At 40.2% G+C, this 15415-nt stretch overlaps 3 protein-coding genes across 6 annotated transcripts; 2 read left to right on the top strand and 1 right to left on the bottom strand.

The window, feature by feature from the left end:
* The first annotated feature begins 301 nt into the window (after window positions 1-301).
* On the top strand, window positions 302-4512 carry LOC115743729 (probable sugar phosphate/phosphate translocator At3g11320). Its single transcript, XM_030678654.2, has 4 exons — window positions 302-1128; window positions 2323-2426; window positions 2599-2827; window positions 4004-4512. The coding sequence occupies exons 1-4, from the start codon at window positions 688-690 to the stop codon at window positions 4151-4153; spliced, it is 924 nt and encodes a 307-aa protein (XP_030534514.1). The 5' UTR covers window positions 302-687; the 3' UTR covers window positions 4154-4512.
* Window positions 4513-6118: 1606 nt separating this feature from the next.
* On the bottom strand, window positions 6119-9301 carry LOC115743740 (LIM domain-containing protein WLIM2b). Of its 3 annotated transcripts, none has more exons than XM_030678668.2 (6): window positions 8877-9301; window positions 8176-8428; window positions 7688-7787; window positions 7560-7597; window positions 7376-7465; window positions 6119-6563 (listed from the first exon to the last, which is right to left on the bottom strand). In XM_030678668.2, the coding sequence occupies exons 2-6, from the start codon at window positions 8308-8310 to the stop codon at window positions 6354-6356; spliced, it is 573 nt and encodes a 190-aa protein (XP_030534528.1). In that variant the 5' UTR covers window positions 8311-8428; window positions 8877-9301; the 3' UTR covers window positions 6119-6353. The 3 variants fall into 3 exon arrangements, with proteins under 3 accessions (XP_030534528.1, XP_030534527.1, XP_030534532.1); XM_030678667.2 differs by having other exon boundaries at window positions 8176-8423; XM_030678672.2 differs by having other exon boundaries at window positions 7560-7594; window positions 8176-8423; window positions 8877-9300.
* A 2107-nt stretch (window positions 9302-11408) lies between these two features.
* LOC115743664 (L10-interacting MYB domain-containing protein-like) lies at window positions 11409-14843 on the top strand. Of its 2 annotated transcripts, XM_048279536.1 has the most exons (5): window positions 11409-11719; window positions 12814-12846; window positions 12877-13312; window positions 13399-13989; window positions 14071-14843. In XM_048279536.1, the coding sequence occupies exons 3-5, from the start codon at window positions 12980-12982 to the stop codon at window positions 14542-14544; spliced, it is 1398 nt and encodes a 465-aa protein (XP_048135493.1). In that variant the 5' UTR covers window positions 11409-11719; window positions 12814-12846; window positions 12877-12979; the 3' UTR covers window positions 14545-14843. The 2 variants fall into 2 exon arrangements, with proteins under 2 accessions (XP_048135493.1, XP_030534407.1); XM_030678547.2 differs by having other exon boundaries at window positions 12814-13312.
* The last annotated feature ends 572 nt before the right edge of the window (window positions 14844-15415 follow it).

The raw sequence follows: 15415 nt of genomic DNA, 5'->3' as shown, positions 1-15415 counted from the left end.
ATGAAGGCCCCCCTCTAAGCGCACGTCGCACGCCAAACTTTCTTGAATACTAGTCGTAATCGATCCGATTCAATTCCTACTTTTCTTGAGTTGCACACGCCACCTCCATCCAATACCTCCACAATGTCAGCAGCATTTAATTTTTGCTGGATCCCGAATATATGCAAGTTAATTAATGTAAATGATTGGAAAAGAAAAGAAAAAAGAAAAAAACCCTCGAAAACATAAACAAAGAGAACCCCGTTAAATCTCCAAAATAAATCATAAAATTAAATGAATAAATGACCAATTAATTAAACTCATCAACGACGACAATCCATTTCCTAAACGCGTCCCTCTTCCTCTGCTTCACCTCCCTCCCTCTAATCTGTCTGCAGAGGAACGCGCATTTCGTCGTCAATCCTTCGATTTTCTGACACCAATCTCGCCATCCATCACCTGGTTTTATCTCTCTGGAGCTCGCTCAATCTCTCTCTGTCTCTTCCTCTCTCTCATGAAACTCTGTTCAGAGATTCATGGGGTCTCGTAGCTCGTTCGTCCTCGTGTTCTCCAATCCCACATTACTCAGATCTCTTCGCTCCGATCGACAAGGCCGTATCCTCCTGCCGGTGCCGATCTAGCGAGCCCCGACCTCATCCAAACCCCCGGACCGCCGACGATTAGTCGATTTTCTCCTCCTCCTCCACGATGAAGCCCACCAGCAGATTCTTCACGATCGGGCTCGTCACCTCGTGGTACTCGTCCAACATCGGCGTCCTCCTGCTCAACAAGTACCTGCTCAGCAATTATGGGTTCAAGTACCCGATCTTCCTCACCATGTGCCACATGACCGCTTGCTCCTTGCTCAGCTACATCGCCATCGCGTGGATGAAGATGGTCCCTATGCAGACCATTCGATCCAGGGTCCAGTTCTTCAAGATCACGGCCCTCAGCCTCGTGTTCTGCGTGTCGGTCGTCTTCGGCAACATCTCCCTCCGGTTCCTGCCCGTGTCCTTTAACCAGGCGATCGGGGCCACGACGCCCTTTTTCACCGCGGTCTTCGCCTATCTGATGACGCTCAAGAGGGAGGCTTGGCTTACGTATATAACTCTGGTTCCTGTGGTTACCGGGGTTGTCATCGCCAGTGGGGTATGTTTACCCAATTTTTGCGCTATCTAATTCATTGCATATGGCAAATTGTGATAAATTACGTGGGTATTGTGATTATATAGCTGAAGTTCCCGAGCTGCATTTTCTTTTTTTGGCAAAAGGATGGAGTGCATCATCTGGATATCTGCTATGTTGTGGGAAAATGTTAGTAGTTAGTAGATACCAAAACAATTAGTGTGGGGTCAGGTAGCCTATGCAGCAATTCTTCAGATGGTGAGGATTTTGAATTTCTGATTATGAGAGGTGGGATAAATAGCACAATGGAAGTTTCTGGTATAAGGAAGGCTGTGTCGGATCAAGAGCTATTCTTGCTTCTGCTATAGATTTATGGTTTTTCTTGTTGGCTGTTAGAGGTACTTTACTGTTGTCATTCTTTTGACTTCGGTAGTTTGTTAGGGAGGGATCAGTCACTGGATTGATTTTTCACTGTAAATCTTGCTTAGGCAGGAAAAACAGATAGATTATGGTTTTTAATCAAAATTACATGCACAGTTTTTCTCTTAACTTATAGTCCTAGATGTGAAGACATTCACTTATTTATAGAGATGTCTCTCTATTGTTCCTTCTTTCGGTTTACTTGGCAAATAGAAGAGAAGGGAATAGGTAAATAGATTTAGGGGTGATTCGTGTTTATACATTGCTTGTATGCCAAAATGCAAATTGTCATATGTGGAAGCACGGTCTAAGTTTATGCTACCATTATAGTGCTAAGTTGCTATTTGAGAGGGAGATTTGATGGATGCAGAATGTGCTCAATGTTTATCTCTTGTCTTGTGTCCCAGCCAGTAAAATTTTCATTCCTTTCAATAAACAGCAATAGCAACAACATATGGTCCCCACTTGCATAAAGTCTCGTGATGTTGTCCGATACTATTGACAGAGGCCTCTTTTCCACAAGCAATGGGATATGCTTATGACTTATGAGGAGCTTTTTGCTAATGTGAAAGATTTGTGTTCCATTTCCTGATGAGATTCTCAGATTGGCTTTACCTATTTAGTGGGAACAAATTGCTCCAATAAAAACTAACATTAAAATGCTCATGGCCTTTATTACTCTTGCAATCTTCAATTTGAAAGCTATAAATTTGTAGATCTTCTCTTTTCTGTCATGAACATTGTTGTTTAAGTGGAATCATCTTAATACTCATAAATCTTAGTCCCATATGGCTTCAGGGTGAACCAAGTTTCCATCTCTTTGGCTTTATCATGTGTGTGGCAGCTACTGCAGCACGGGCATTGAAATCTGTTCTGCAAGGGATCCTCCTTTCTTCTGAAGGGTAGGCTCTCTCTCTAAACTCCTCCTCCCACCCCCAAAAAAAACCCCCGACCCTGCTGCTTTTCTTCTCTTTCTGTCCTGTTTGTGCGGGTCCCTCCGTTTCCTAGTGTTGCATTTTGCACTGTGTTAGAGTAGTTGAAAAATAATTGAAGGCGAGAGAAATTTTTTTACAGGGAGAAGCTGAATTCTATGAATCTGCTATTATACATGGCTCCCATAGCTGTGGTGTTTCTCCTCCCAGCAACACTTATCATGGAGGAAAATGTGGTTGGCATTACCCTAGCTTTGGCAAGAGAAGATTTTAGGATCATTTGGTATCTGCTTTTCAATTCATCACTTGCGTATTTTGTCAACTTGACCAACTTTTTGGTCACAAAACATACCAGTGCTCTGACTCTCCAGGTACAAATTTCTTCTTGATATGGATTTTTTAGTTTTAAGTTTAGATATTGGCTACCTCTGCTCTTGTTCAATGTTGTTCTAATTGAAAAGGAGAAAGAGGTCGTTAGTGCAAAAACGTTGTGTTGGATTGTAAAGGATCTATTGAAGTCCAGATAAAAAGTCTAGGAGGCATTCATATCTTTGTGCATCATCAGATTATCGCACTTGTACCTTTGTTGGTATAGATTGATCCTAGATAAACACTATGCAGAGGCATGAGAAAGAGTATTGGTTTTTTATGCAATCGATTAAGTGGACTTGACTACCCTATCTGAGGGGAATAAAGAAGTGATTTACCCATAATTATCGGCCGATTACTTTATGGAGACTGTTTATCCACTGAACCTAGGAGAATTTTAATTCGTGGAGGTCCTTGACAATTATGTATTGATAGGAAATGGAGTTGTTGGCTGACCATAAGCTTGACATGGAGGAACTTGTCCTATTGGGGGCTACATGTTATATAACTAGGGAGGAGTTGTTGTGTAAGGGTCCTATGGTTGTGTAGCTAATTCTGTTCCCAATGGCCTGACATGCTTCTAGGATATCGATGAATTTGGCAGTTTGGCATCTTATAGTTCACTCTGAATTTTACTGGTTCTGATAAAAATGATGTCTCAAATGTTGCGGAATCTTTAACCTTTAAATGATAGTTCCAAGAGCAGCATTTTCTCAGTGCTATGGTCAATCTAAGGTATTGCTTTTTAAATACTTCTTGGGCTATATATAGGTATTGTTGGTCAGTGAAGTAAGTTATGTTGGGCCAAATGGTGTTTCTGGTTTTATCCCTTTCTTTTGAGAGTATATAGATATCTACTCATATGTGTCGCATGTTCAATCATATTCGGTGGAGGGGATTTGCCTTCTCTATTCGCACTCAGTAATTTTGTGTACATGTTCCTTTTCTCCTCTATTTTTATTAGCGGAGGAAGGGCAGGGGAGTTGTGTCGACTTATTGGTATTTTTTACTTTGAACAAGTTGTTTCCTTGTATAACGAACATCCTTTAATGATGTTGTCAGGTTTTGGGATAACCATCCTTCGTGATGTTTATTTATTCTTTAAGTGATGTTGATTGGACTTGGAATGGCCAAAAGGATTGAACGGAAGAGTTTCTAAGAATTGGTTGTTCTTTCAGGTGCTGGGAAATGCAAAGGGCGCTGTAGCAGTGGTGGTGTCAATCTTGATTTTCAGAAATCCTGTGTCTGTCACAGGAATGCTTGGCTACTCCTTAACGGTCTTAGGAGTTATACTCTACAGTGAAGCCAAAAAGAGGAGCAAATCATAATTATTCGCTGAAGAATTAAGAGCCTTATATTTGTTTTCCAGCATTGGGCGATTTAGTGGAGGCAAGTTGGGCTTGTGCTAGCGGCTGGTGAAGGTCTCGCCTATCATTCTATTTTTCCCCCCTGGAAGCCTGGAGGTGGTTTCCACTGTGTTAGCAACAATTAGACAAGATTAGTCCAAAGTAGAAAATTCAATAAGTGAATGATTTGTCTCTTATGTTTCCAGTTTTTGGGGTTGTGGAGATACATCATTTTCTTTTATATTCTTTTATAGAGGCTGTAGAATTGAGTATCAACACAACCAATCTGTTATTGACGTTTCTTACAGTGATTAACTAATGAAAGGAGATCGTGATTTTAATTATGTCTGCTCATTTATGTTTGAATTGCTCATTTCTTTCGGACAATGTGGTCCAGTGGAAACGTTGCAGCATAGTTAATTATGTTTGGGCTGCGTATGGTAACCATTTTGTTCTAAAAAATTGATTCCGATTAAAATGACCTTTTTTATTCTCGTTCTTAGATGAGTTTTAGAGAATCAGAATGCGTTTGATAACTGCCCAAAATTTCTGTTTCTGGAATAGAAATGCATTTGACAACTGCACAAATTTCTATTTCAAAAAACTGTCTCTTCTTAATTTTTTTCATTTTAGTCAAATAACTATGTAGTTATTGTATAAAATTTCATTCTAAATTGAAGACTAATTTCCAATGCACACTAAAATAATTTAAAATATATTATTTTTTTAGAATGTCATAATTGAAACACAAATTTTAATACATTATGTTTGAAGTTCGATTGAAGCATGAGACAGTTCCCATATTAAAAACTTATTTTTTTTCTTTAAATGTTGCGTTGTCCAAAATACATACAAACGTAGCAAACTAATAATCAAATTATCCACTGACCAAAAAAATAAAAATAAATTATCCTCCTTGATACGAAGTACAAGTTATTCACTATCATTTTACAGCTTCCGTCCTAAATCCAAGTGTGTGTTTAGCTTCAGCTCTACGTGCAAATATTTACATTTTGTGACGCACAGCTACGAGTATATATGTTATCATCCACATGTTGGATGCCATCATCTTTTGTGACATTTTTTGCGGAAGAGTGAAATCTATAAAATTTAGGAAATTTAGGCCTAAATTTATGAAAATGAGGTCAAACTAGCCTAATATAAGCTTATTCTATCTTTAGGGATTTTCTAAATTTTTTGAGATTTTTTTATAAATTTTCCAATTTTTTTTTATTTTTATTTTATTTTATTTTTATTAGATTGAAAGAAAATTGACGAGAGAATTGAGAGGGAAAAGTAACAAATATGAGACTTCATTTTGTTTGGTGATTCATAAAGTGATTCTTTTTTCGAGAACCAACTTTTTTTTTTCTGGATTTTTTTTCTAAAACCGATTCTGGGAACAAAATCAGAATCAAATTTATTTACGTTACCAAACACGATTCTCATCCTTTTTTGTTTCCAGAATTCAGAATAAGAGAATGAGAATAGTTTTCATGCGAGCCTTTGAAGACTAAGTGGAAATGTTGAAAGGACTTAAAATGCTCCCCAGATAGAGTTTTGAGAATTTCACCGAATGCACGTGATACACTGGTTGGGAGTGGCCAATTCTGTCTTGTCCCCGAACTTTTGACGCATGATTCAGAGTGATGACAGCCTCGATGATTCAAGCCATTTCTATCTACAATGTAACTCAGATGTCCATATTATTGAATTTGCCATCAGTTTTTCATAACAATCAGTTATAACCCAAGGCTCCAACTAGTCGGGTTATCACTTTCATAACATTAGAGAGTCATCCTTTACTACCAAGTAGCCATGGAAAAGGCAGCTCAACTGACTTTGCTGCTCGTCTGGGAAACTACAGTATGTCAGGAAAAACAAGGGAAATAAGACATGTAATTTCAGTAGCACAAGTTTGCAAACGAGAAGCAAACTGCAAGAAAATGTCCAAAATTCATATCTGCAGTTAAATAAAAATGTCAAAATTCACAAACTCAGACTCGGAATTGCATATTATCCATCACAATGTAATAAAGGGCTTGTCACTGGATTTGTGGAAAGCAGAAACGGAGGAACCAAGTTCACTAGCTCCTCCACAAGATGATCAAGCTAGACAAACAAAAGGCACACATCAATACGACCAAATAACCGCACAAGAATCATCATAATCAAGGTCATTTTAAGCTTCTGGAATTGACGCTGCCGCCCGTTTCATGGATGCAGACTTGATGAGATGGTTATAGCTTCCTTTCTCCTTAAAAAGCTGGGAAAAGTGGTGTTTGCAGTACAAGATGCCCTCTAGAGCTGCATAGTTTGATGGGGTTATGGGGCAACCTCCATGAGAGCACTTGAAACATGATTTGTGATAGGTCTGGCTCTCCACTGTTACCTGCATTTTTTTTTTCAATAAATATAGAGTTAGCCACGCAGTTCCTTTAGGGAATATAAGTTGAGCCATTAAAACCCAAAAAGAAAAAAAAATTATTGAAGCAGAGGAATAAAGAAATCAACTAGAAAGCTGTTGAAATGCAACTTCGAGCACCTACAATCATTCTACAAGAAGCAATGTTACACTGATGTGAAATCGATTGCAAGAAAGGCACGTGCTAAGCAGAAGTTTAACATTTGTAAATGAGCAGTTTCTGCTCGGGCTGTCCGACAACTTTTTCCTTGGAAGCAATTAACATGGGTGCTTCAGAGCTCTACAAGAAGGGAAAACAGAAAATGGGAATTTCAGGGGAGACATAGCTCTATAGAGTAACAACAATGCTTTCTGTATTCCCTCATCAAACGGACAGATTATCATAGAGAGAACTCGTGCCACCACAGTTTCCACATTCAAATATTACTCCCCATATACATCATGCCTTTACTTGTCGAGTGCTTGACTAGCAAATATGTTCCCATACAAATATATCAAGAATGCAACACAGTAAGGAAAGGACTGCTACATTTTTTCTGACACAGCATAAAGCAAAAGAAGCCATGAAACCCATAAATATTACAACCTCCAGACAAAGGTAGAGGCCTGTCCATTCAAGAACAAGATAGATAAAAACTGTGCAACAATACATGCAATTACCAACAATGCGAAAACTAGGACTCTGTGTGAAATTACTCTTATAGAAAGCATCACTATCAAACTGGTAGCCTCATAATTGACATCCCATATCAAGACTCTTTGAGATAAGCAAAATGTACCTTCTCCAGTGGATAGGCAGTTTTGCCACAGGTTGCACATTTATCTTGTGTACCAGAAAACATGCCAGCAGCCTTGCTGGGTGATCTTGTCTGCAAAATTAAATGGACTAGCAATGATACTCCATAATAATGTGCTATGTTTTATGCGCTCATAATTGGCTCAAGTGATCTAATGGAAGTTTACCAGTTCTGGAGTTGACTTCTCAGCTGACTTTGCAGCTGTTGAACATGAATCATTGCAAATTAAGTGGTGTTAAACAACTGCCGGCCAATCACATCAAGAACATGACATTAATAAAGCACAAGACTTACGTGACTGAAAGTTCTTGTTGAAATTACCAGTCTCCTTGAACAGCTGCTCAAAGTGAGGCTTGCAGTAAAGAACTCCTTCCATTGAGGAGTAACTGCTCAGCTGAAATCATGACACGGATCCTTATAAGGCAAATGCATTTGCTGCATTATCCTTAAAATGCACCTCTAATCTGTGGCAGACAATGACTATATAACGTTGACTTCGTTTTCCCAAAAGGATTATTGAGTGAGCTTAGTCATAAATAGAGGGATAGCACAGAGCAAAGGCATATACTTTAAACTCAACTTCCATCCATCAGGACACGATGCTCAAATACTCGCTCAATGCGCACAGAACATTAAGTAATTACTTGAAATAAATGCACTATCCAAGTTTCTTCTTCTATACTCAAGTCTACCGAATATACATGACAAAGACATTACATCCACATGTAAATGTATCATCGAACATAAACCGGAGATTGTAAGCCAATGAAAAAATGGCACACCTTCAATGTGCCTTTGCAGTGGCTGCACTTGAAGCAAGACTTGTGGTATGCAACCCCATCTGCAGATAACTGTTCGACAGGATAAACTGTCTTATTGCAAGCCTTGCATTTAACTTGGGTGCCGGTAAATGACATCCTTTTGATCCTTTAGATCTACCTCTTCTGTCAATCAACTTCCCCCAACTGCCAACAAAAGCCGCAGACCAGATCGACCAAATATCAATTGACTCCTGCTTCCTCAACTACAGCCGTACTTCCAGATAAAACAAGCTTAAAATCAGAATGCGCGAACAATGAGAATCATATAACACCGCCCTCTAACGGAAAATGTCCCTCTAATCAACCTTGACGAAAGAAATGACCACTCTAGAGTCATGAACAAAGAAATGAAGAACCTTGACATGTGAACATCCGAATCAGCTGCAAGAACCCACTTGGCACAATTAAAGTAAAGTCGCTGGATTTTGTTAAAAGAGAGCTAAAAATGCTATTGAGTTCTCTACAAAAGATCTGAAGCGTCCAAAAACACAAAGGGGAAAAGGTTCTTTGACCGAAGGACCAAATCATGTGACTAACGAGTAACAATGTGCGGGGCATAGGAATGCATGTGAAATGGGTTTGAACCAGAAGCATAAGCACCAAGATCTGGCTCGAAAAGGTAAGATGAACATCAACAAATTAAAAGAAATAAAGATGGGTACCTGGAACAGAGGCAAAAAGAAGCAGTAAAGGATTGATTTTTTCAGCCCGAACGAGCTGAAATGTCGAAGACAGAGAGGAGGAGGCACCAGAACGGACACAAAGGAAGAATTGGGCGACAGTGATTTATCGCCAAAGAGGATCTTCAGAGAGAGAGAGAGAGAAATAGAGAAGGGTCGCTCTTTTTTGCGGAGAGCGGATGCAGCGAAGTGGATGATGATGCTGATGATGGTGGTAATAATTTTCTTTTCCTTTTTTTTTTCCTTTTTGGCGTGCTCCTCTTTTGAGAGAGAGAGAGAGAGAGAGAGGAGAGAGAGAAATGAAAAGAAAAGGGGAGGAGGAAAACGTTTGTGAAGTCGCGTGGGAAGCAAAAATGGCTCCGCACTCGATCTGCTTCAACCAACTCTCCCTGACGCGGCTTTCCTGCTTTCCATTTGGATCTCTGTCTTCTTCTTCTTCTTCTGTCCGCGGGGGTCCCCACTCCCAGATGTGCATTAAACCACCTTATGTAAAAACACTATTGAAATGTAGTTTTGTCCCTAATTTCACTTATCAACTAAATAGGATATCATAAGGTTGACCCTAACTTATGAATTATGCTCCGCCCATCTACGTATGTTTTGGGCCGCGAATGATAACCATTTTGATTTTTTTTATTTTTCTATTCCAGAGAATGGATTTAGAACAGAAATTCGTTTGGTAAAACAAATTCATTTTTCTTTATTTTTTGCGATAAAATTTTTATTTCATAAATAGATCTAGAATATAAATGAGAAGTGTAAATTTTTTATTTTTCTATTTTTGAAACAGAAATAGAATAAAAAAATTTCTCCTCGCGTGTGATCTCTCTCTCGTCCATATCGTCGGCCGCTGATTATCGATCTCTATCTAGTAATTTTAATAAATTTTATGCTATTATCAGACGAAATTTTTATTTCGAAATTAAAAATATTATATCGTTATTAGACGCATTTCTTTATCAGAAATTCATTCGGGATCGATCAAAAATAATTTCCGAAAATATAATGATTATCACTCCTACCCTTAGACAGCCGATCCCAATTCAGAAGAAGCTACCCGGCTGACCGTGCTCTTTGCAACGGAGAAGAAATGGATTGGAGTTGGAGACGAATTAAAAAATAATAATAATAACGGAAAATATACCCAAGACTTTTCTAAAACCACGGCTCCATTAAGCACCTCGTGGCTCGGCTCCAAGCTCTCCAGCAAAGCCGAGCCAGGGTCCTTTGACGAAAAGGAACATGCGAGCATGACATTCCCCCAAAACAACGGACAACCCATTTCGAGGAGTTGAGTCCACCATTCTCCTCCACGCGCCTTCCCATGCACGATGATGCCTCCCGTCCATCATCGCTTCTCCTTCCCTGCCTCGGAACATGTCGCCCATTTGATTGCCTTCTTGTCCTTTTATGTCCCCGAAATTTCTCCCGCGGTGAAATATAGCTCGCGAAAAGTCGTTTATCGGCTTTTCGTTAAGAAAGGCACAGTCTCTTGACCAACTCTGGACGAGAAGGATAATAGACAAATGAACAAGAATCAATTCAAGTTGAACAGAAACATATAGATACAAATCGTACAGAAATTTAAAGTAATACAATGAAATTTAGTCGACGATACTATATCCAGAGATACGTCGGAATTTAATCGACGACGTGAATCTGAAAGCTAAAGCATGAAAGATAAAGTGCGATACACGAAAGTAAAGATAAAGCAAATTTGTTTGATTTGTGCATGAACGATTGCAGTTTTTCTTATGGTAATGTTTCAACCAAAAAAAAAAAAAATGACTTCCTTATAATGATTTCTGGCGATTGCATTTCCTCGACTAACTTCCATCGATTGCCTCCATGTACCTATATATTTCCACAAGTCTCACACACATGTTTTCAAACGGTTACCCTTGCCATAAGTGAAGTGCCCTATGAACTTGTTTCTCGTAACAGTGGCTGTCCCACGATTTTTCTTTTGAGAGGTAAATGTTCCCTCAAAAAACATGTGCCTCTCTCCTCAACTGTCTTTTCAATTTTATGTTTCAAAAATGGCGTTTCAATGTCCCTCAGCTGATGCTCGTATCAATGGCTGTTCGTTGTTGTATTTCGACAGCTGATTACGTAGGATTGGTGAACACCTATGCCGATTAACATATGTTAATCTCTATGTTTTGTCGATAAGCTGGCACACGTGCAGTGAAACTAACGTGCCATGCGCGTGATTGTCCATTATCACGTGTCATTCACGCGTTTGTTTTCATTCACGTGCTAGGCGTGTGCTTATCGACGACCAGATTATCTTTTACCTCAACAACTTCTTTTGGAGAAAATTTCATTTGTGACTGGTGAGCTTTGATCGAATTTGCAATCGGGCCACAGCAACTTAGTTATCCTTTCACGCTACTCTCTACCGCTCTGATGGAGCCTACGTGAGCTGTAAAGTTCAGTTGTTAACTCTCGGCTGTTGTGCGTGAATTCGCTGCATTAACGAAGAAACATAAGTGCATGCAGTCCACCAACTTTAACACACCCACCAAAAGTCGAGTACCGTTCAGGAAAGCGCTGAAGAACCCGTGGACATTTTAAGGACACTGATCATCGGAGCAATGTCTTGGGCCATCTAGCAGATAGGATCACTCTTCGGAACGGGATCGGCCGAAGAATTCGGGCGAGTTTGTAACGGGCCTCCACATCCCGGTGAAGATCCGACTCAGCCCATTCACAACCCGGATTCAGTTCCCCTTTTGGGTGCCCCTCCTCTCTTTCTGGCGTCTCAAATGTGAAGAGGACATGACGAGCAAACCAAATTGAGCTCTTTCGAATCACTCACTTGGGTATGTTATTCTCTTCTTCCTTCTCGTGTTTCTGGTCTTTGACGACGTTGCTTGGGAGCTTCAGAGCGTGACGATGCTCAATGAGGTCGCTCGCGATGTGCAGCTTTTCGTATCTGTGCCTAGTTCAATGGAGACCACTTCCCCTCGTGACAGTTTGTGGTTGCTTTGCATGCGATGATTGAAAGGAAAATATCTTAGCTTTTCTGTGTTTTGATTGCTAATGTGTATGTGTCTGTGTGTATTTTGTAAAATTCCAATTTCGAGAGAGAGCGAGCGCGGGCGATATAGTTGCTTGATCAGAGATTGTGTTCAATTGGAGCAACCTGGACAAATGTGTCGTGTTTAAATCTATATGTCTTTCGTTATAGTTGTTTTTTGGGTGCTTTCTGGTGATTTTCAGATTTCTGACTAAAGCCGTGGCCAATACAATGAGAGGGTGTCCATTTTTCAAATTACTTTGGGAACTACGTGTCCAGAATGTCTTTTAAGACACAAAAACGATGCAATCCTTTCGGAGAATTGGTTTTACTCTGTGATCTGGGGTTTTATAAGTTCTGCTCGTTAAATGAATTTGCTAGAGGTTCCGTGCCAAGTTAGGATCTGAAGTGCATTCAGTTTGCTGTGTTGGATTCCAATAACTGAGCTGCGCTCCGGAAGAGCATTGTTCACAAATTATATCTGCAGAGTATACTTAGCAAACTATACGTGCCTTATTCATGGCGACACTAGAATCTCTAGTTGAACATGCTGCTTAACAATGTGGACACTTATAAGTTGCGTGGAACGATTATTATTTTCAAATTTAACCTTCCCTTTTTTCCTTGGGCTCAAATTGAACCACAGTTCCTCCTTCCATGCACTTGCATTTGGCATGTCCATGCCAAGATTCCCACACACATGGGAATGGGAATGTACCTTTTCCTTTTTTTTTTATCATTTAGTAGAAACTGTGTTTATTCTGTGCTCTGAAGTTTTGGTCTTTATCAGTCGGCGCTTCTCGTTCCTTTATAAGTCGGTCATTGTTTGCATTGATTATGCTGCTTATACATGTCTTGACAAAGTCTTATTTTCTTATATGTTTCTTCTGTTTTCAGAATCTTCTTTCCTACTTCTTTTGAATGAGTGGGGCCATGAAGGGGCCATGGAGTTGTCCGTAGCATCAATGATGAGTCTGAAGTGAGAAATTTACTCCCTGCTGTTGCCGCAGCTGGAAGTAAGAAGTCTAGACTTCATGCTAATAATCACAACTGCGGTGAAGATATGTGGATGAGCTCATCACATACAGTGCCAAAGTCAAAGGCATACTGGACACCAGACCTCCATAAAGTATTTGTCAACCTCTGTCTGGAGCAGGTTAATGGGGGGAACAGGCCAGGGACACATTTTACAAGAGAGGGATGGATGAATATCATTGAACTATTTCATGAAAGAACAGGAATTAGTTATGATAGGAGGCAGATGAAGAGCCACTGGGATGTGATGAGGGAACAGTGGAAGGTATGGTGCAAGCTAACTGGTACTGGTTTTATGAAATGGGACCGGAGTTCCAACAAGTTTGGAGCTAGTGAAAAAGAGTGGGCTCTGTATGTCAAGGTACAAAAATTAATTAACTCTTTTATCCTTTCCATTCAGTTCGGAAAATGGAGAGATAAAGTCATACATTACTTGATTTGTCCCAGGCAAACCCAGCAGCTGCACAATTTCAGTTTAAGGAACTCCAGTTTGTAGACAAATTGGAAATCATATTCGATGGAACAATAAGTAAGAAAGATGCAGGACTTCTCACTCAACGTAGGCAAAAAGGTGGTTCAGTGACCTCACCCTTGCAAACAGAAGGTCAAGCCAGAACAATGAAGGTGCCCAAAATTGAGGCTGTACATGAGCTTTGTATAAGCAGTGGTTCAGATGGTGACCTAGATAAATTCAGCGAAACAACTGGTAGACAAAACTCGTGCTTGCCGGCTCTCAACCCAAAAGTTAAGTGGACACCTGATTGTCACAAGATATTTGTTGATCTCTGCATAGAACAGACATTGAAGGGTAATAAACATAGGATGTATCTTACCAAGGAAGGCTGGAGACACGTCATCAGATCATTTAACCCCAAGACTGGTCTTTTGCTTGATAAGAAGCAATTGAAGAATCATTGGGACGTAACTAAGCAGCAATGGAGAATCTGGTGTCAGCTGGTTGGTGATAGTAGGATGAAATGGGATCCAAATACCAAGAGATTTGGTGCGACTGAAGATGATTGGAATGACTATATACAGGTATTCTAATGAGCTCATTTTAGGTGTTCTACTTATGTGGAAGTGGAGAGAGTTTCTGATAGTGCTATGTATCCAATGCAGCAAAACCCGGAATCTGCACAATTTCGGTATAAAGAACTTTATCTCACTGACCAGCTGGAAGTCCTTTTCGGTGGAAGAAGAGACTCCGGAGAGCCAGAACCTCCAAGGAAACATAGGAGGCTAACCAATAATTCAATCACCTCAACCGTGCATACCACAGAGCCAGAAATTGCCAAATCGGAACTGAGGAAGGAGCACTTGAGTGATGCCATTGAATCGAGGAGCACTGCGACCATGCGGAGGAACGCTGCCAGTCTTGCGTCATGCAGAAACAAACTAAATTATAGTATTGGTGAATGCATCGAGTGTCTTGATGAGATGGAGGATGTGGAGCAGGGAAGTGACCTATATTTGTTTGCATTGGAGGTCTTCCTGAAGAGGGAATATAGGGAAATCTTCCTACAGCTGAAGAAGCCTGGCGTGCGGATTGCATGGTTGCAGCGCCTGCAGTCAGTTGATCCATCTATTGGCTAAGTGCAACCAAACTCTTTCGTGCTTTTTGTTTTGTGAGCAACGACAGGATCAGCTGTTAGAAGTTCAATCTGTAGCAATTGTAGTGAGCCTCTTCATGTAAATTGTTCATATTGGTCCAATGTAGACCGAAGGATAAAGGTCGATTGGGTTTAGAACTCGTTGAGGGAATAGGATTGTGTAAGGAGATAGCGATTGAGTTGCTCTCTAGCTTCCAGAAGTATTACTGAACTATGGCTTTGTAAGTATATAAGACTGGTAGGGCTTAGACAGAGCTTTTATACTAAACCGTAGTTTCTAATGGTGTCGTAAGCCTGTCCATTCAGGTGCGGATCTCGTATATTTGGCAGGTAAATCCTGCGGTTATGAGGCAAGTCATGTACTGTATGAGCTGATGGCGGTCAGAATCCTACCCTTGCATTGATATTGCCTTAAATAAATTGCTGTATTTCCTGATCGCTCAAGTCATTTCGCAGCTCTAGTGCGTTCCTCTTGATTTATGGTGCTTATCGTGTTTAGTTCCGAGTTTTGACTATTTACTTACACGCCGGTAGTGAAATTAGTACTCCTGAGTCCTCCCAGCCCCAGTTCAAAGGAACCCAATGAATGATCTAGCATTCAAATTGCATTTTGTTGGGATTCACTGGACATCCAGTTAAGGGAAATAGGTCTACATACTTTCCAAATATAGCATATTATAAAGGAATTGCCGCAGAGACCCTTATTTTCAAGACGTGGCCCTTGGAATCCAACTTAATTTTCTTCTTCTTGGAGAAAGGATGAATCTTACATGTTCGAGGAATGGCTGTCGTGCATACTTCACTTTATCCTAGTTTTTTTTTTTGGGGGGTCGAAATCCTAGTTTTAGGGACTG

The sequence above is a fragment of the Rhodamnia argentea genome, chromosome 5, assembly GCF_020921035.1.
Source record: "Rhodamnia argentea isolate NSW1041297 chromosome 5, ASM2092103v1, whole genome shotgun sequence".
Lineage (NCBI taxonomy): Eukaryota > Viridiplantae > Streptophyta > Magnoliopsida > Myrtales > Myrtaceae > Rhodamnia > Rhodamnia argentea.
Note: the sequence above shows the minus strand (reverse complement) of the source record. Positions and strands in the feature narration are given on the sequence as shown.